Raw genomic sequence first — 20,955 nt, 5'->3', positions numbered from 1 at the left:
TTTTCTATTTAAGTATAAATATGTCTATTATACTTTTAAAATTTAATCCTTTCCCCCTCTCTTTAAATATAAGTATGCTTACTCCTGAAGGGACTCTGTATGACACAGGGAAGAGTTTTAACCTAGAACATACTAACTTTCTTTGAAGCATTCCCTACCTCATCATTGAGAAAGAACAAAGCCTTAAAACTTTCGATATGTAAGAATGGACTGTGGATGTTGATTCTGTTTGTGGCACATGTACAGATTTCACTCAAGTAGTGAATGCCCTCTGAAAATAAAGCTCCAAGGGGCTTTGTTTTTTTCCATGCTAAAATTGTAGATTCTCCCATCCATCTCAAGAAGAATGATGTTCTACATGAGTAAGATTATTGCAGCTCATTCTGTGAAATTCCACAGTTATCATATCCTCATGTGAATTTAATAAAGCTTAGCCTTAGCTGCTCTTGAACAGCAGCCAAGCATTTGATTTGTTCTGTTTCATGTTATTCATTTATATGCATCTTGCTACCATCTGGAATCATAAAAACAAACAGTTCAAGCAGTTAATGTGTTAAAAAGGGGCAATGAAATAATGAAATATTCTCTTCCAATCCCCCCACCCCCCCAGCCGCATTTACTCTATTTCTTTCATATCCATTTCAGAACTCATGTTGTCATTTCCTAATTCCAAAAAGACTTTCTGTAAGAGGATTGTCAGGACAGATGTTGGATCCCTTACACAACTGAGCACGTGCTGTCTTATCCATGTTCAGTGCTTCAAAGCCAAAATACTGTAACTAATAAATCATGCTTGGTAGCTGAAAGCAAACAGATAATTGTAGCATTGTATATATTGTATACAGAAAACATTAAAAGAACATTTTGCCCTCCAATTACATTTCCTTTTTTAATTGCTATTGACAGAAATATTCTGTCACTTCTATCTGCTTTTAATAGCCAACCTTCATGATAAGTTTCTGGTAATGTTTGACTCACCTATTACTTTGTGAGTGAAATAACCATGACTCCGTCAACTTATCAGTGTTTTCACTAGTGGAATTAGATGGAGTCCAAATGAAAACTCACAACTTATTTATAAAATAAAGATGAATACAAAAGTTGATGAGCCATAGAAGTAAGCAGAAAACAGCATTGTTTTGGGATTTACCCCCAAAATGGAAATGAATAGATATATTTAAAATATTTACATCTATAAAAAAATTGAACTCATTTGGATATTCATGCATATAAGTAGTGTCTCCATAAAAACAAATAAGATTCTGATTTCCACTCAGACACCTACATATACTTGAAGATCCAGAAACATTAAGTATTTGTACTGACATAGGAATGTATGAATCTCAGAGAATTCTGAGAGATTCCCAGAGGATCTCAGAAATAGGCTGAATGGGAAAAAGTACTTTCTTGGAAGTATTGATGTGGCAAAAAGTCAAATTCTCCCAAATATGCATGGTTTTCAGCAATAGTTTAAAATTATTTTGTTTGAATATTCACATATTCTATATTAGCAATAATATGGAGTGACACAAAATATCGTGATGACGCAACTTACTACTGTATGCATTAAAACAGAGTGCAAAAGACATTAAGACTGAAAATGATAGACATGTTCGGTGAAGCATGATGAGACAGCTGAAGATTGTTCAATATCTAGAAGTGAAGAAGACGATGATACAGACAAAAGTGAGACTGTGAGTAAGGAAGGAACTTACCCTGCAGCTTCCTCATGTAAAGTGATTAAGTTCTCATTCAAAATTAAGCTATTTTCAAGATAGGAAGTAAGGAATGAAGAAAGAAACACCACCTGAATACATGAGGGCCTCACTAGCGCTGACTGTATATTTTCACCTTATCCCATCATGACTTTTTCAACTGGGATGCCAGGGAACAAGCTTCTTGTTTGAGAGCTCACAAGACGATCACTCTAAGTACGATTGTGAGTGTAATGTTGTTTGTGATATAATGCACACTTTTGTCAAAGAAACAGAGAGATATGTCTGAAAGAATATGAATGACTGTGATCTGCTTCAATGGCTTCTGTTCAAAATAGACTTTGCTGGATTTTCTCTAAGGCCCCAGGAAAGGTTTCACTGATACTCACGTACTTCATATCAATATGTAAAGTATATATGTGCTCTTTCAATAAGAATTAAATACAAGGCAAATTCCAATTCAGACAAGGAAAACATATTCACCATAGGGGTAGTCAAATAGGAACTAGTGTTTCAGAAAGGTTTTGGAATCTTCATCCTTATACATATCCAGAAGTCGACTGCACAAGGCACAGAGCAAACTGTTCTAAACTAGCCTAGTTTAGAGCACTGTGATTGAACTAGGTGACTTCCACAGGTCCCTCTGAACCTGAATTACTATATGATTCCATGATACATAATCTTTAAGGACTCTGACACAACAAATAGATGTATATTCTGTGACCCACCAACATAAACTAAATGGTTATAATAGATCGTCAAAGGGTATTTATGCATTTTATATTAATCCCTTTGATTATTATCACAGAGCTTTTGTCAAATGCCAAGTGCAAGAATTTATGAATGCCTGGACTGTTACACAAAACACCCCAGCATAGTTTCAATATATTAATATAAAAGTAGGAAAACATATAAATAAGACAATCCTAAAGCCTCTATTAGAGATCAGAAAACAAGAATCTTATGGTGTTAGACCTTACAAGTATTCCTTTAAACAATGAAAGAAAAAAGATAATATTTGATGAACAAGGTATGAAGTAACTTGAATTAGGAAGCAGGCCAAAGAAATAATACAAGGACGCTGTCTTAAAATAAACCTGAAGAAGAAAGGGAATTGAATCGGCAAAGATCACTTACCAGGTATTACTTCACAACTTTGGCCACACAACAGCCAAAGAATATTATCACATTCTTAAAATGTATTCAACACATACTTAGAAGTTATTATCTTTGAGTTAATAAATTTGAAGGACCCCTCAAGCCTAATGTTTTTAAAATTAGTAGGTTTGATGATTGCCTTAATTACAATGTCATTTTGCTAGATAAAAAAAATCTACTTCAAGCCATTCAAAAATCCACTCAGCCATGATACTAAACAGCAAAAAATACTTTAGAATACTCTCTCAGAGAAATAAGAATTTGAAAATTATTAGAAAGTTACCTTCTTTTTGTGTGTATATCTAGGTATAAGCTTCTACAGCCCTATACTGTATAAAGTAAGAGTTAAAAATGTAAATATTTAGTGTGAAGAAGACAGATCCACATAGAAACTATTATCTTACTTTAATGTGTCTAATGGGACTTACTTCTGAAAAGTATTAGATATATGTAATTGGAATAATAGCTTACTGCTAATTTGAGGGAGTAAAAAAGGATTTCCTTGTAGGATTTTTCGTAAATCCGTTGTTCCCTTTCAGTTCCAAAAAAATATCATAGAACAAGCTGACTCAGCATGGACTGTAGAACAGCAAATATAACAATGCTGATCACCGCTGCTAAGAGCAGTATCAGACATACCTTCACAAGTGGCAGCAGCTCTTAGATGCAGCTGTCACTGAATTCCGAGTTTAACATGAGTTGGAAGAAACATTTCTTCTATAAATTGTAATGGTTTTGGCTTCTAACTTTTAAATCAATAGCAATCAAAATCTCAGCCAGCTGTAGAAGTCATTGCCTCCCTTCTGCTAAGCTTGAGAACATAATCCAGTGCTTTCCTCCCCTCTTGAAGTTTTGTTTACAAATATACTTATCCAAAGTAGAAAAGCACTTTCCCAGCTCCAGTTGGATTCATTGGTATATTTGCTACAGATAGTTTCATGTTAACACTGCCAGAACCTGATGCTTTTGAAAGCAGAAGGTAGAAAGTAGAAAATGTTTATGCTTTCATAGTGTATAATTCTAAATATCTATATGTTTCTGTAATTTCAATAACTGCGTACTTGCAAACAGAAGTACTTGCCTTTTTTTTTAAAAAAAAAAAATAATGTATTTCAAGAAATAAAATGCAACAAAGTTAGAGGACAGTTTATCATTATAAAGAAACTACAATTTTACCTCAGGTAAGTTTAAAACTGGAAAAAAGGTAAATCAGACAGTAAACTTTTTGTACCATCCTTAAGAACTGAAATTGTTTCATCCAGTTAAAAGAGCAAAGAAAACTGTACCATATACTTTTCAAGTCTAAGTTGCATTACTTTTTCACTTCCCATTCAAATGCACTAGTTTTCAAAGGAAGGGAAACAAAATTTCTCACGAACAATAAAAATCAGTCAACAATACAATTGAGGCATCTTACCTTACACTCATGACAAACCTGATCGGAATCAGACATTTCAGCTTAACATCGGAACACATATCCATGTGTTCACATACATTCAAAGTTAATAGGCAACATTCTGCTACTTTTATCCATAATAATAAATCCACACACATCCAGTTAAGCAAGTATGCCAGAATGTGTCAGAATGTGGCTCAGAACTACATCTGCAAAGATCTCTGATGTGGTACTTGAGATTTTGATAGAGCTATCTCACCACAATAGAAATTATACACTAACAAGATCTTCCTTTTATCTCATCCCTTTTTATCCTAATATCGCTTAGGTCCTGTACATGACCATAACCTTCTCTATGCAGACCCTGGAAAATTTGGTTGATAGATAATCCCAAAAGATATACAGCACTGAACAGCTGAGACAGGTATTTTTCATTTAACTGGGGGGCAAGAGTGGATATTACGGCTGCACTCCATTAGTTTCTTTCAAATACTTTAATGTACTTTCTTGTATCTTAGCAATTAAGATTATACAAATCACCTTATCAACAAATCAATTTGAAAATATAAGATAATTTGACTGTTCATCCTAAAATATAAAAAAACACCATACCATATCTGTGTAAGCCAAAATGTCCTCTTAACTTCAATTCAGATCTTCTAGTACAACTCCAGCAATGGCAGGCTCCCAAATAGACAGAAGTTTTGGCATACCATACAATGACGTAATAACATAATTCTCTAAAATTAACAAAATACTAAGATTTATTCTTACTTTATAAAGATGCTATTTTATAATTCCACTTCTCCTAGAAAATACTGAGCTGTTATTTTGTATTTACTTGTAATTAATTTATATTTTTAAACTATTAAAACTGTTATTCAACACAAAATAACAGTTAAAAAACTTGTGATACTATTTGGTTAGAATAAAAGGGTTTTTTTTCTCTCCCCTAATTGCTCTTTATCATAAAGTATGTCTAAGTCATGGAAGATGTGTTTTCTCTAATATTTCCAATTCCTCAAATACTCTAAATGTTCAAAGGAAAGAATGTTCCAAATTCCATTCACCTGTCTGTGGGTCATTTGCTTATCTGAAACACACATGCACTACTGTCAGGACAAGATGTGAATTTGTCCCCTGTTGTTTTCTTTCTAATAGAAGAGGAAGAGAGGAAGAAAGAAAGAGTGAATGAATCAGCCCATCGATGGTTCTGATACAGATCTGGAAAAGTATTTTTGTGTGGGGAAGTCTACAGATGGAGTCTTTCAGATGCATGTTAGTGTCAGTGTGTCTATATGCCTGCAACTTGTTTGCTACGATGTACATGAATAAAATGAAAGTTTTACTTCACTACTGCCTAGACAATGAAAAGGGAGGAAATTATTTTGGGTAAAGGTCTTGCATTCAAATTTCATGTCAGTCTCTGGTGATCATATCAAGAACAAAGTCAAACAACATCACAGCCCAGAAGGAAACAGAGAACATCAGCAGAGGGCAGCTCATCCATCTGACAGGCATGGGCATCTCTTAGCAGTGAAAGGATGAAAACTATGATGAGAAAACAGACTGAAATTCAGCTCATAATTCTTAGCTCCAATTCAGCGATTGGAAAACAAACCTCGTATCTTTGATATCATAATTCAGTTTTTATTAGAATTAAGTTAAGCTTTAATGAACACCTTCCATAGAAACAAAAAACATACTAAATACAAATGAATAAAACCTATTTAAAAGATTGCAGAAAGTCAGTAGTACCCCTGAAAAATTCCTGATAACACATTTACTTAATATCCATCTGTATGAATATAAGAAACTGAGTTTGAGTTACATGTGTTTGTTTATGAAATAAGGAGAGGCTCAAAATCTGGAGGTAATACAGAAACGTCACTTTCATGACATTTTCACTGGCAAGACTTAAGAGATCAACTCTATATAATAGAAAAAATAGTATTTTAGAATAGTGGTAGACAGTATTGGAATGACTAAAAGTGAAAGGCTGGAAGAAAGAGAACTAAAATTCAAAACAGTACTTTTTCTATTGTATCTTAACCTCCAAGTTAAAGATTAACTTTCTGATATAGTGAGAACCCAGTACATTCTCAGAAGGGAAGATGACCTTTCCAAATCTCAAAATAATGTGGTAAAGTAAAAAACCTTAGTGCTTGGCTATCTTTCATAACAATATATATATTGGGTACCAAGATAGGCACATATATACTGCCTATAAACTTTGCTAATTGAATATGTGAAAAATACGTTTACGCACCCTCATGCTCTTTCTTTATACATACATGCACACAAAATACATACTTACACAGAGATATATACATATAAAAGCACTATCTCTCTCTCTCTCTAGCTCTAAACACTGTATAAACACTCACACATACATGTAAACATTGTTAGAAGATGTACAACTCTTGGAATTCCTGCTTAGACCAGATTTCTTTGAAGAAAATATAGGCAAAAGAAATTTACTGCTAAGGAGTATGAGGTTTTGAAAGAAGCATGGTTTTTTAGATAGATTACTAGGAGGCTTTATGGTACTTCATGTGTGGTAAAGTTATTTTAATAATTATAGCTGGTAATCACTGTAAAAAGTATATGTATATACTTGATGGTGTGCATGCATTAAGCAAACAGAGCAGAGTTGTATTGAAAAACAGTGCTTCTCCAGAAGGTATACAAATATAATCTTCAAATAAAATTTATTTTAGAAATAGATAAATTAGACATTAAAGGAACAGTGCTCAGTAATTCAATATGAAAGCAAAAATATATATTAACAAAATTTAAAAAAAAAAAAATTTACCAATAATACTTAACACCAGGATATACCATAAATATATGTTTTATGGTAAAATGGGAAATCACTGAAAATGTGTAACAAAAAAACCTCCGCAGCATTACAGTTTGCATTAAGAAAAAAATAACTAGAATTATTTTATATCACAAACCAGCTTTGTTCCTGACAGCACCCTACTGCCCTTCAGCAGTCCTCCACTCAGTTAAATTCAGAAGGATTTAAATCCTCCAAAGTCCTAGATATTTTCTGATACGATAGGCAGCTTTCATACAAACTGCACAGAGTGCGCCATAGCTTTTCCTTGGAGTGACTCGCTATCCGGGCATTGCCGAGTTGGAGTGGCACTGAGCTTTGGTAGACACGTCCATATGAAATCCACACACTGACAAGATGACACAGGATGCAGAACAGCAGATCTGAGACCCATCTTTGGCTGTTGGCATTGTAGGCTAAAAGCAGCAATGCAATTAATTTACTCTGTAAAACTGGCAACATATAAAGAACTAGTCTTTTTGCTGAGGCACACAGAGCACTGTAACTACCCAAAACCAGACTTTAGGACCTGATAGACACAGACTTGTCTGCACTGGTGACAGGGGTGGCAATGCATACCAGCTAAAAGAATGAATCTCCTGAGAAGTTTACTGAGATAATCATGAGTTTTTCCATTTCAAAAACGGCATTTTATCAACTCAGTGATTTTTGTTCTTAATTTACTCTGACATCAACGCAGTCAGAAAATAGTATTTCTGTAGGTGAAAACATTGGAGAAAGAGTTGGTTTTGACACATGGACACCTAACTTTCACTCAGGACAGGATGCCAATACTCATTTTAAACAAAAAAAAAAACAAAACAAAATATAGGATTTCTTTACTAGCCTCCATTCAGCCTTCACATCATTGAAAAGTGTAGAAATTGATATTTGGCACGCATACATATTCGGTCAGTATGCAGTAGGCTTTCATGAATCCATTTAACCATCAGAAGGAAATGAACTCTCTGAACAAGTCTTATGCCAGTTTATGAAATAATTACTTTTTAAGAAGTGGCGCTTAGATGTAAGAAAACAAAAATTGAAACAGAGGAAACACATGAAACTGAACTACTTAAGAGGTTGATGGCTTTTCCCTTGGTGCATTTGGAGGGTTATTATATTTGGCCCTCCTGAATCATGAGAGAACTAGAAGAGAGATATTACTGATTTGGACCGATTATCCAACCACTTGATGTATATTTTATTTCATACATGTAATTTTTTTAAAGTTTAAAATCATCTGATTTTTCTTTTTATTATTTATTGGTAGACAAGAATTATACGACCAGTGAAACACTAGGGAAAAGGCAGACCTTCAGCTAGGTTAAAAGCAAAAGAACTAGGAATCTCATGAAAAAATATTTTTTTCTGCAAGCATAGAACTGGCACATTTAAATTAGAAAGGTACGTATCAAAGGTTCTCTCCATACTCAGTGTAAGAAAGTAGGCACTTCTGGAGGGTGTACAGTCATAAAATCAAAATAACCTCTTATAGTATATCTATGCCTTTCCTTACCAGAGAAAAAAATGAGGGCAACTACATGTCCACTTGAGATGACTAAATTACATGTTTGAGATTAGATTAACCTAGTCTAGTATCTCATCTCAGTATCCCTCAATTCAAAAAAAGAAGAAAAAAAAAGGTTAAATTGTAAGCATTGAAGTTATATGGTGCTTTTCCTAATAAAACATTAATTCTAGGTATATGAGTCATGATGGAGATTTCTCATCAAGGAAATCCAACCAAATTATCATAAGAACAGAAATCCGAAGGTTCAACAAAAAAAATAAAAACCAAACCAAACCAAAACAGAAACTGAAAGTCTGTGAAATCTTACTATCTTCCTGACAAAGAACTCTACTAGGTCAAAGGGTTATTACTCTTAACAAGTATCTTTGAATGCTTCCCATCACCCACCTACAAAGCACCTAATTAAACAGTTGTAACAGCAATAGCAGGACCACTCTTTGTCACAGTAAACAATACTTCTTGAATAAATTACTTGCTATGTCAGGAATGAACTTTCAACCCAAAGCAACTGTCTGAATTCTGGCACTGAGTCAATAAATATCATTACTGTATATCTAACCACTGAAACTGCTGGATTTTTAATTTGAAGCATAAATGCTGCAAGGGTATGATAAATAGGAATGGCAAAAACTGTCTCACAGATACATAAACTTCTTCCAAAGAAAATGATTTCACTATTGGAAATTAAAAATTTTCTGTAACAGTCATAGCTATAATTATGCAATACAATATGCTAAATTACAATACGTACTTTCATTATTAAGAGAATTTATTTTACAGATCAAATAGCCAAATACACATTTTTAAAAGAGCCAGATAGCAAATGTGGAGGAAATTATAGGCAACAGTCATGGTAGACATTCTGCAGTTCAAGAACTGAGGCAACGTGATTATTAAGTACAAGCCTATAAATATCTTTACATCAAACATACAGTAATGTGTAAGAATTCCATGTTGTAGTCTAATTCATGAATCATTAATAACTTTTTCTTTAAAAGAAAGTTATATATACTGTATACATCCTAGTCAAAAGCAGTGTCTGTATTTCACTTAATTCTAGCAAACTAATATTACATGTCTTCATATAAGTGCAGAAAACAGGGTTCTTTATACTCCTTTGCTTCCTAAGAGATTTTGAATTGTATATGAAATTCTAATATTATAGATGATACATATTAAGCATTACGCCCTAAATTGTGAGGCAATATACAATAACTTGCAACCAACCTGCAAACAAAGCTATGATATTCAAATTTTATTTTTAAAATGAGCCGTGCTAAATAACAAATTATAATGTAAAAAATTTAAATTTTTAAAAAAGTTAACTATATATAGAAATAATTTGGGAAAAAACCCAACAATAGGCCATTTTTTTTCCCATGTGCTGGCTAACAGTGAAAAAATTACGTATGCTCTTTCCTATTTTATCACACTGAAAACCAAGTCACTGGATTTATTATTCTCTTTTAAAAATAAAATTACTTCAAAAGGTTAAATGTATACCACCTGCTACACAGACATTATCTAGACTTCAGCAAGCAAAATAAAAATTAAATTTTATTTTTAAAAGTTAAGTGAATATTTTCAAGTTATTTAAAAGGTGATCATTTATTACAAAATGTTGTGGATGAGAAAGCAGGAAGTACTCATTTTTCACTACTACTATTATGCCTATAAAATGAGAAAGCAATGATCTGATCAATTCTATTTATGATCCATAGCAGCAATATCATCATTAAAAATATTATGGAATAGATATAAATAACATTTAATTCTTAACATGTATAATGGTGCTAAAAGTGACAACAATTCATTTGTTTTTCTTTTCAATGCAGGGAGTATAAAGAACTTTACATTCTCTTTTTAATGTATGAATAAAATTTATTGCTCCCTTCTAATATAGAAACAAAATTCCTATTTGTTTCAACTAAAATAAATAAGGAAAAACTCTGGGACAAGAAGATGATTACAAGCAAAATGGATTTACCATAATCACCAACTATGAAGAAGGATGGGTCACATTACTTTTTCCTTAGCAAAACTATGTTACTGAACACTTTAGCACAATGTACTAAAATTTCTTTGTCTTTTCTTTTTAAAAAATTCTTGCCCTTGATACCTTTCAGTAGGGCAGCTTGAACAGTTCATCGTCACTTCCAAACCCCTCTGGAGATGAGACGATAAATTTCTTCGGCAATCAGAGACAGGACAAAGAGCTTTCTCGTGCTATTTCCTTGTTTTCATGTTTGCTGGCTTAACATCATTGTGTACACGTACGACTTCAGTATATAACATCAGATGCGATGACGTTCAGAGCTGGCAAACAGAGAAACAGCATGAGAAAAGCCCTTTCCTGCATAATTTTCCCCCTATATTGCAAATTTTGTTTCCAAATTTCTACCATGTCAATCACTGTATGGTTTGAGAAGTACTGAACTACTGCGGTTCTAAGTAACCAACCATTTTTGATGTGTGTGTTTTCATGTTTCTATACACAAAGATCTACACAAAGATCTACACACATGTACATTCACAGCCAAAATGCTGAAACAGGAGGAGCCACAGAACTAACTTCTATGTATGTTGTTCTAGGCTTCTTACTAATTTTTTTTTGCTTTATCAGCTTGAAGCCCAACGTGCTGTTGCAAGATTATAGCTACCAAAAGACTACCCTACTACCTAGAGCATGTTCTACAGGGTTTTAGCAGACTTAATTCAAGAGCATCATTTGTAAGAGCATAAAATATTTTGATTTGAAGAGTTATTTTGCATTCTGAATCTATATTTGTCATCAGAGTTAGATGCTCACTTCACAGCAATTAAGCCTTTCTGATCAATTATTTCACAGGGAAGAAAGCACTGTCAATACCACAGTCACCAAGACACTAGCCACTCACTGGTCAGGAAATTGCTATCAACTGCAGATTATCGAGTGCAACACCTTCTGGAAGAAAATAGGAAATGAAGTGTGAAAATTAAATCACAGTGAGATCAGACATCATTTTTGGCAATGGTTTATAGCTATAGATCATTTAAAAAAAACCCCAAAGTTGGGTCATGAGAAAAAAAGAGTAAATTTTTCTTTTATCCCACTGAAAAATTAAGGTGAAATGCACTTAATGTTTAGGAAAATTTATGCTGCTACTACCCCAAGGCAAGATGCTACTGGAGAAACAGTTGCATATCTTTCTAGCTTGCACAAAAATCACCCAGTTATTAACACTGGGACTTCATCCATTAACTTCAGTATAAACTCAGTCAAGGAGTTCTTACTTGCAAAAAAAAAAAAAAAAAGAAGTAAAAATTCATAGAAACCAAAGGCTTTAAGTGTCATATTCAAAATCCTTCACTTTTCCTCACACAAAAAATAGATTTCTTTTTCATTTTCTTCACATTTGTGCTCTTGTTTTGTTTTCTATTATGAGGCAAGGGGGTCACTTTCCAGATATCTTCCCCCATGCTTGTCCAGTAAAAGATATATATTAAAAGAACAATTCTGAAGAAGTTTTTCTTCAAAGTGTTCTGCAGAGGAAAAGCATTTTCTTGACCAGCTTTATTGTAGTAGTACTGCATGTTTAAGTAACTGTTCAGTAACTTGCAAGTCACAGACTTTCACTTATCCTTCCGTTAGAGATCTTTTCTCCAGATGCGAATATATTTTTTTTCTGAAATGTATATAGATGGCAGTACATCAGAACTACCAGAAAAATTACCAGACATAAAATTAAGAGAAAATAACAAGAATATTTAGAATCATAGCAATCAATTTTGAGATGTCTTTTAGGAAGGGCTTATACTAATAGCTATTTACCTGATACTTAGAAGAAAATGTTCTTTGAGTGTAAGTTACTCTGTATCTGTCAATGCAAAGTTCCAGTGTTACCTCTCTACCCTTTTACGTATCAGAAACGTCAGCACTGCCTACTGATGACTACAGTATACTAGATTAAACTCACTAGTCTCACTGTTAATAAACAAAACAATAAATCCTGCAGCTAAAGGTTTAAATAACAGGTGAGTTTTCAGACCTATTAGTCTCAAGAACAGTGCAATATTCTTTCAATTTACATCCTAAGCACACTGTTAGCATAGAGAATGGGAAGCTGTAATGACTTTTCACCACATTTCAAATCAGAAACAGAAAACCAAATATACCATAACTGTAAGCATGTATAAGCAGCCACTAATAGAATCATAGAATTGAGACAGTAGGGCCTCAAAATGCAGTGTATTTTAATTGAGGTCTACTTCCCATTCAGATTTCTATAAGGAATATGTCTATCTCTAATCAGTTTCTAACAAACAAGTTCAGCAGAGATCACTGTCATCTGAAATTTCTATTCATCAGTACGTATATGTTCACAGGTGATAGAAACTTGGCAACTAAAATCAACTAATGAAAATTTGCATTAGTAAATATGAATCAAACTGCATGCCTGTGTACTCCCTCAACAACTTCCCAAAGATGGTACACTGTATTAGCAGTGGAGCTAAATTAACATACAGACCAGAGTCCACTGTGAAGCAGGGAGAACTACTAAAAGCATGTAATCATATATTCAGAGCATGACTGCACCTTCCAGCTCTATCAGTGGAAAAGGTGCTGCCTTCATGAACACTCACACTTCTTCAATAACCCAAAGTCAGAAAAAAAGCTTGTTCTTCAGTTTAAAATGACAATACAAAAGGTCACAGGACCCTTCCCAAGTGACCTGGTGTTTATTTTCAAAGATTTCTACCCTTCCTATCGTATGTATTAAAGTCTTACCAAATGAAAAAAAAAAAAAAAAAAAAGTCTGAAATAGCATTAATTAAAAGAAAGCAACAAAAAGGAGGAGGATGTATGGGAAGTTCTATTGAACCTTTGTAGCAGTAGTTTCTTCAAACCAAGTTGTCACAGATACCATTGTACTCTATATTTATGCATGTTTAGAATAGACAAGTGATACCTAGACAGGCATTTGAATTGTCTGAATGTTGTTTAAAGTACTTCAGCAAAGATTTCAGATTTTAAAATGTGTTACATACTACATGGAAACTAGGCTGCAATAACCTCTCCTTTCTTTTCATCATTCCAACGCCAGTGCAAAAAGAATTAGAAAATTTGTGTCAGTGTGGAATACTTCACATAGCCTACTCTCACTAACGTAAATGTCAAAAGCAATTGAGCTTTTACAAAGCTTACAGACAGATAAACTTCAAAGGTGCTGTATGTTTTTCTACCAAAGGAATGCACCATTCTGTGAGGCCCATGACTACCAAAACAGTGCAAATCTGATGACACTGAAAGTCTGTTTGATTTTATGAGCCTCCAAATATACTAGTTTGAAAAATCTTATTAAGAAGTCTCTTCACAATTTTACACTTGGTAAAACTTTAAAAGAATTATCTCTATTACATCCAAAAAGAAAGCATGCTATTCTGAAGGTCTACTGTCCCTCATATTTATTAATTCCTACCGTGTAACTATAAAATAATATTAACATCTCTCTCCCTTGCCCTTTCTCACTCACAGGTCCAACAGAATCTTGATCTCTCTCTTAGGGGACACTACATTCAGTCCATGATTTTCCCTCTTCAGCTTCCTGTAGTTCATGATTCAATGTGTCCTCAGCTGCTTCAGGAGTCTATTTCCTTCTCCACAATGATTTCAGCTGTTGCACTGCTGTATTTATTTTCCCACATGACCACTAGAGATATTTTGTTTTTTAATAGAAAAACCTTTCCGTCTTCTTTTGCATGCTTTTTGAGTACAATTGCTATAATGACTTTCTGTCATTTTATAGATCACTTAGACAAATTTAGCAGTAAAGCAAAGACATAATTTCCTTTCGTTAAAGACCTGAATCAATACCATTCAGACATAGACAAAATTTAGAGCCTCAAAAAACCCATATATTTTTAGCTTTAACTCAATATTATTTCAAATATCTGAGTAGAAAGTCTTGCATGGACAAAACTAAGAATGGTTGAGATGTGCAACCTATTAATATCAGCACCCATTAGAAACTGAAGAGATATCTTCACAGTGAATGCAATCTTCTTTGATCTCCTTCTGGGAGCTTTTGGCTTGTAAAAGAGATGCATTACTGTAATTGTTAGTGATAAAGTAAAATATTTATTCTCACATTATACATCTTATTTTCATTTTTCAAATGAGCACATCTCCCTTTTTAACTGAACTTATCATCCTTCAATTCTCCAGGCTGTCCTACAGTTTTCTGAAAATTCAGAGAGTGCATATTACAAATGCATCAATAACCACAAATATCCTGTTGGTCTCTGAGGCTGGAGGATGGCGGGACAGCATGACATCTGCAGCACTGTGAAAGCAGCTTATTTTTGTTTAGTTTGTTTCTTTACTGGCTAACATTGACAACTCTAAGTTAGTCTGTTCTGAGTCACCTTCTAGAGGCCCACAGAAGACAAAACTATACAGGCTAAAATATACAAAACCAAGTTAGGGGTAAGGCTGATTTTTAAAAGATCCACTGATGTTTAAGAAATACTTTGCTTGGTTTTAGTTATCATGAAGTATAATTCTGCCTTTGTGATCATGGTCCAACACAAAGGATTTAACTCTAATGGCTTTTGTTGCCCAATTTCTGTAAATAAATGCACTAATGGAATTACTTATATTTTATTTAAATAAGTAAAAAAATGTGAATTCACATGTTTAAAGGTAAATGCTGTTTTCAAAAAAGTGTAAAGGGCCACTGATAGTGAGCAGTTATACCTCCTCCAGCAATGTGATCACTTTCAGACAGAAAAACATACTAAAAGAAGGGCAGATGTAGATTTAACAAAATCAATACAAATAGGAACATTAATTAATTTTTATATGTTCAATGCATCATACTAATATAATTTCAGGTGCAGCTATATGAGGACAAGCTAATATCAGGCAATGAGTATTAAAAAACACCACAGTTCTATACAGATAGGAAGCCCCCATCATCGACTTTTAAGGTACAGATAAAAGAAAATGCACTTTTCCCCAACCAGCTTCTGCAGAAGAGAATTGTTTTCCATTCTTACTTTAAAAGCCATTACTTTTGGAAGAACTACATTAGTAAAAACACAGTCATGAGCTTGGTTTCTTTGTTAGCAGCATTACTGCATGACAAAGTGTATTTGAGCAGATAATGGAAGAACCTTTTTGGCTCAGAGAAACTATACCAGAACTCTATTGAAATGTCATTTAGATCAGGGCTACAGAAATGCTGAAAACAGCACCACCCTCTTCACAGTTCCGAGAGTTCAAACATATGAACAAATTAGCAAGAAACTATTCTAATGTGTAATTTAAACTAACACATTCAAATACCTTGAATATAAGATACTCAATTCTCAAAAAGTCATACATTTTTCAGTGCTGTCATGTCTTAGAAATAAGAAATCCTTTTTTTCCCCTTCAATTTTTCTGTTAATGCACCTCAGAAAAAGATGAAAGTTTTATAAAGTGTAGATAGACTAGCACACACATTTTTGTTTGTAAAGGGAATAAAATAGAATAAACAACCCATCCTGCAATTTTCAAAAATGCGATGACTACTTTGAATGAGCCAAGTTTTTAAGGCACATTTTGTTATCACAATAATGGTGATAAAACAAAGCCCACAGAAAAAAATTTCAAAACTTCAGCTGGAGCAAAAAGTCTAACAGCCTTAGTCATGCTGAAGATTTGTTCCCAAGCAATAGTATTAAAAAAAATATTATCAACAATACAATAAACTCCTGAAATATTTCTTTATTATTTCCTTGACCAATTAAAGCTTCTCAGTGAAAGTAGTTTTCTAGTTAACTTTGTGATATTTGTGAAGACAACAGACAAATAGCAAAGCTTTAATATTAATGAAGCTGTCCAGAATATGGATAGACATGAGATTCAGTTTCCAGTGACTTAAAGCCTTTCTGTAGTATCTTGAAGAATAAAAGGTACTTTGGTTTTCAATTTATTTTTAATTTTAAGCTGAAAATTCTTTAGACATTTCCTTTGCTGTACTGAATTTGAGAAGCTAATATCTGGTTTATCAGGCAGAACAGCAAATAAGTGAGAGCAATTATACTGATGCTTCTAATTTTCCCCTAATTTTGCCTGTCGACTGTGTCGTTCCACCAGATCTAAGTACTCCAGTATACTTCTAGTCTGAAAATGGCACTGAAATTCTCAGAGGAAAATCCTTGCCTGCTTTTGAGAGACCTTGAAGTAAAGCTGTGCCCAAATGAAGGCTCAAACTCCAGACTCCATTAATATTAAGAACCACTTATCAGATCCTGTAAAGCTTTATTGCTTTCCACCTGGCCTAGATTACTTCAATTCCTGAGCACACACCACTACGGAGGACAGTGCCATAAGCCCTCCGTCACAGAGCTGCGCTAGGTCCTGCAGCGATGCGGGAAGCGCCACACTGCCATCTGCAGTCAGGAGCACCCACCGGTGTAATAATTCACTGTGCAATTTCCTCACAGCCAAGTCATTTTCTTTTCATCTTCTCCCTTAACACTGATGAATCTCAAATTGTTTACTTTTCAACGCCTCGATCAAACATGACCTTTCAAACTTTTAATCCTTGCAGAAAAGGTTATTTTGCAGTGCTTACAGCTATAGGAATGTGCTTAGAGTTATAGGAATGGCAAAGAAGGGAAGGAAAAAGATAGCACCTTAAATTTTCCATTACCTGTCTGGTGTGTATGGGGCCTGGGGTCTTGAAGCCTCCTTGACAGCTGCATTCAGAAACACTGTAAGGGTCCGAGCTGCTGGACGAGCACTTGGAAAGTGAATCACAGCCCACCACAAAGGTGTTATCTAGAGGCAGTTCCTGAATGACATGGTGCTTCTTGGGGGGTACAGGAGTCTCAGGTTTAATTTGAAAGGTAGGCTGTGGAGAAGCAGACTTGTAGTGCTTTGCTAAATCTGGACTATCGGGCTTAAATGTGGTTGGTGTGGTTGCCCAGTTATATTTTCCCATAGTCTGTTCTTCTAGCTCTACAGGAATGTCTAAAGTGCCATTTATATGCTCGTGGCCAGGATCATCAGGCTTAGATTCTTCAATAGTCACAAAGTTGAGGAGAAGACTTTTTGGAGAGCGCTTCTTCTTCTTCTTCTTCTTCTTGATCTGCCTATTCTCTTGGTTTGGGGAAACCCATTCACCACTTTGCTTGTTTTTTTGGACAACCTTGTGCCTAGGTGTCTGGCGGCACCGTACTAAAGCAGTAACAAAAATTACCAGAATAACTGTCATAGTGCCTGCAATAATGGCAATGATGATCTTGACATAATCATTGGTTTGTGGGGTTATCTCACCATCCCCAACATTCTGGCCAACTGGAGTTTCCATATTCCTGCGCACTAGCTCTTGTACGTAGGAACTGTTGGTGACTGTCTCATTGACAAACAAATGCACAAGAGCTACAGTATAAAGAGACTCTGGCTGTCCTAGGTCATTGACTTTTATCACCAGTCTGTGCAGGCCATGATCTGACGCAATTACCTTCTCTTTCAAAGTAATATTGCCTGTCAATTGATCAATTGTAAACAAGCCCCTTGAGTTCCCACCTATGATGCTATAGCGGAGCTCTGCATTCATTCCTGTGTCATTATCAACTGCAAAGACTTTAGTAACTACAGACCCTGGATTGGCTGATGTTGGAACCAACTCATAGGAATAATTAGATGAAGGAATAACAAAAACAGGCCTGTTATCATTTACATCAACAACATTGATGGTCACTTTGGCAGTTGAGGAACGCTGCAGTCTTCCTCCATCCACAGCTTTCACCTGGAAAGTATATGACCCCTGTTGTTCCCTATCAAAGGTAATATTAGGTCTTATTACACCAGTAAGTGGATCTATAATGAAATTATCTCTACCATTTAATATAGAGAGAGTGACTGCAGCATTCTCTCCCGAGTCAGCATCTGTTACTGTAATAAGCCCCACTGTGCCATACATGGGTAAGTTTTCTGGCACATAAAAATTATATTCATTATGTGTGAAAGCAGGGCTGTTATCATTCTGGTCCAGGACTGACACTGTCACAGTAGCATTGGTCTGCAAGGGTGGCATCCCGTTATCCTTAGCCAGCACAGTGAAGGAGTACCTGTCTTGCTTTTCTCTGTCCAGCTTTCTCACTGCTGTCAGAATGCCTGTACGGCGGTCAAGGTTGAAAATAGGGGGTGCATCAGAACCCAGGATATAGCTGATCTCAGCATTACGCCCACTGTCAGCATCTGTAGCACTTATCTTGGTTAGCTGAGTTCCAGGAGCATTGTTTTCAGGGATGGAAAGTCCTATGATAGGCTGGGTAAAAACTGGGGCATTGTCATTTTCATCTTTAATTTTGATCAGGAGCATTGCGGACTGATTTAAGGGAGGTTTCCCTGAATCTGAAGCCACTATTTTAATGGCATATTCCCTAGTGGCTTCATAATCTAGAAATGTGGCTGTCTCCAGAAGAAACTGGTTATCAAACACTGGCTTTAGCCTAAAAGGGACATCATGATCTGTAAAACAAGTAACTTTGCCATTCAGATCAGCATCCTTGTCCATTACTGTTATCAGTGCGATTTTTGTATTAAGGGGAGCCTTCTCAGACAAAAGCACTGTCCCATTCACTGGATTGATGATATATCTCGTGTCTATTGATGGGACATTGTCATTAATATCTGTGACATTAACAGTCACTGTTGCTCTTGATGGAGTTGAGCTGCCATCACTTGCCAAAACAGTTAATTTGTGTACAGGAGATTCCTCCCTGTCTAGTGGTTCTCTTATAGTGATGAGGCCAGTGGTGTTATCAATGGCAAACATCCTTTTGGCCAAACTGGAGATCTGATTGCTGAAATAGAAGTGGATTTGTGCATTTGAGCCCAGGTCTGCATCAGTGGCATGGAGCTGAGAAACCGAGGTGCCCACTGGAGCATTTTCTGGAACACTAACTTCAATGTCATTCTCTTTGAAGACTGGGCGATTATCATTCACATCAGTCACTGTGACTTGCAGGATGGCAGTGCTAGATCTTGGAGGGCTTCCACCATCTTCAACTTTAATCTTCATCACATAGGTATCCTTCTGCTCCCTATCCAGGATCTGTTGGACAATCAGTTGAGGCCACTTATCTCCCTCGGGTGTCTCAATTATATCAAGACCAAATACATTTTGACCCTACAAGATACAGAAAGAATATACTTTAGCATGACAGTATATGTAAATAGAAAGCCTTCTCATTATATATTCCTTGACAATTTCAGAACAATATTTATATATATACTGTATACACAAATATACATTTATATATTTACCTTTATTTTGCAATATCCAATTTTGCTTTAAGCTTTGGGGCTGTAAGAAAGCTTCAGAGCAAACTTCAGAAAAACAGGGGTTGGGTGTTTGGTGGTGTGTCTTGTTTTGGTTTTTTAACCAGCTTCTCTATTTCTAGAGAAAAGTTATTAAATTTATAGACAGATGTGATTTGGTTTCTCTATTGTATGAGTGAGTGTGAAGAAAAGGAATGAAGCCAAACTTCAGCCACATCCAAAGGAAAGATCATATGCATACACTGGAAGACCTCAACTAATACTTAATTTCAAGGAAAACAGGAAAGATAAAGGGACTGTTTCTCTGTGAAGCAACTCTGGACATGATCTGAAACCACTAGCATCAAAAACCAACACCATCATGAAAAAGGGCTTACTACGTAACTCAAGTGTTAGATGGTAGAGACAAAACTAAGTCACAACAGTTCTTTAGAAATGTATTTTAAAACTCATTGAAAGTATTACTTTGTTCATCATTATATGTTTTCTATTTGTAGTGAAAATTACAATCCCTGTGAGAAAAAATATCACAGAACTATGAGATCATTTTGAAAAAAATAAATTTTTTCATGGGGTTTGTTGAACACCTAACACACCAGGAATTGCGAAGAAATGCCACATCTATCATACAAGCATAGCTTATTCTAAAACACTAATGTTAACAAAGTAGTCTGCTAAAATAAAGATTGGAATCTAGCCTAGATTCCCTCTTCTGCTGTCTCTTCAGGCAAGCAGGGATTAAGAATATCACAATTATTCTCTTCCATTTTCTCACACCTCTCACCCCTCAGAGGAATTAAGGCAGTAAAGGCAGTTTTCCAGCCATATCTTCCATAAGGGCAGGGCTAGAATGCAGTTCACTAAAGCTGAAGGTATAGAATAACCAGAAAAAAATGCACTAATAAAGATGCTAATTAATTAGCATTTTCATGTGTCATATTTGTAAAAATGAACAACTGTGTCTAGCCTGCTTCTTTCTCTGTTCATTGT

At 35.0% G+C, this 20,955-nt stretch overlaps 1 protein-coding gene across 3 annotated transcripts in view; it reads right to left on the bottom strand.

Moving 5' to 3' along the window:
* Positions 1-20,955, bottom strand: part of PCDH11X (protocadherin 11 X-linked) — a 509,983-nt gene that overhangs the window by 410,434 nt on the left and 78,594 nt on the right. For 2 of the 3 annotated variants that reach the window (XM_032982731.2, XM_032982732.2), the window contains exon 4: positions 17,327-19,813. In XM_032982731.2, coding sequence (XP_032838622.1) covers positions 17,327-19,813 — 2,487 coding nt within the window. Of the gene's footprint in view, positions 1-7,011; positions 10,962-17,326; positions 19,814-20,955 lie in introns of those variants that run through there. The other variant, XM_032982733.2, reaches the window with a different exon arrangement.

Source organism: Tyto alba, unplaced genomic scaffold (genome assembly GCF_018691265.1).
Source record: "Tyto alba isolate M040663 unplaced genomic scaffold, T.alba_DEE_v4.0 Super-Scaffold_5, whole genome shotgun sequence".
Taxonomy (NCBI): Eukaryota; Metazoa; Chordata; class Aves; order Strigiformes; family Tytonidae; genus Tyto; species Tyto alba.
The sequence above is the reverse complement of the archived record's forward strand: the minus strand, read 5'-3'. Positions and strand labels throughout refer to the sequence as shown.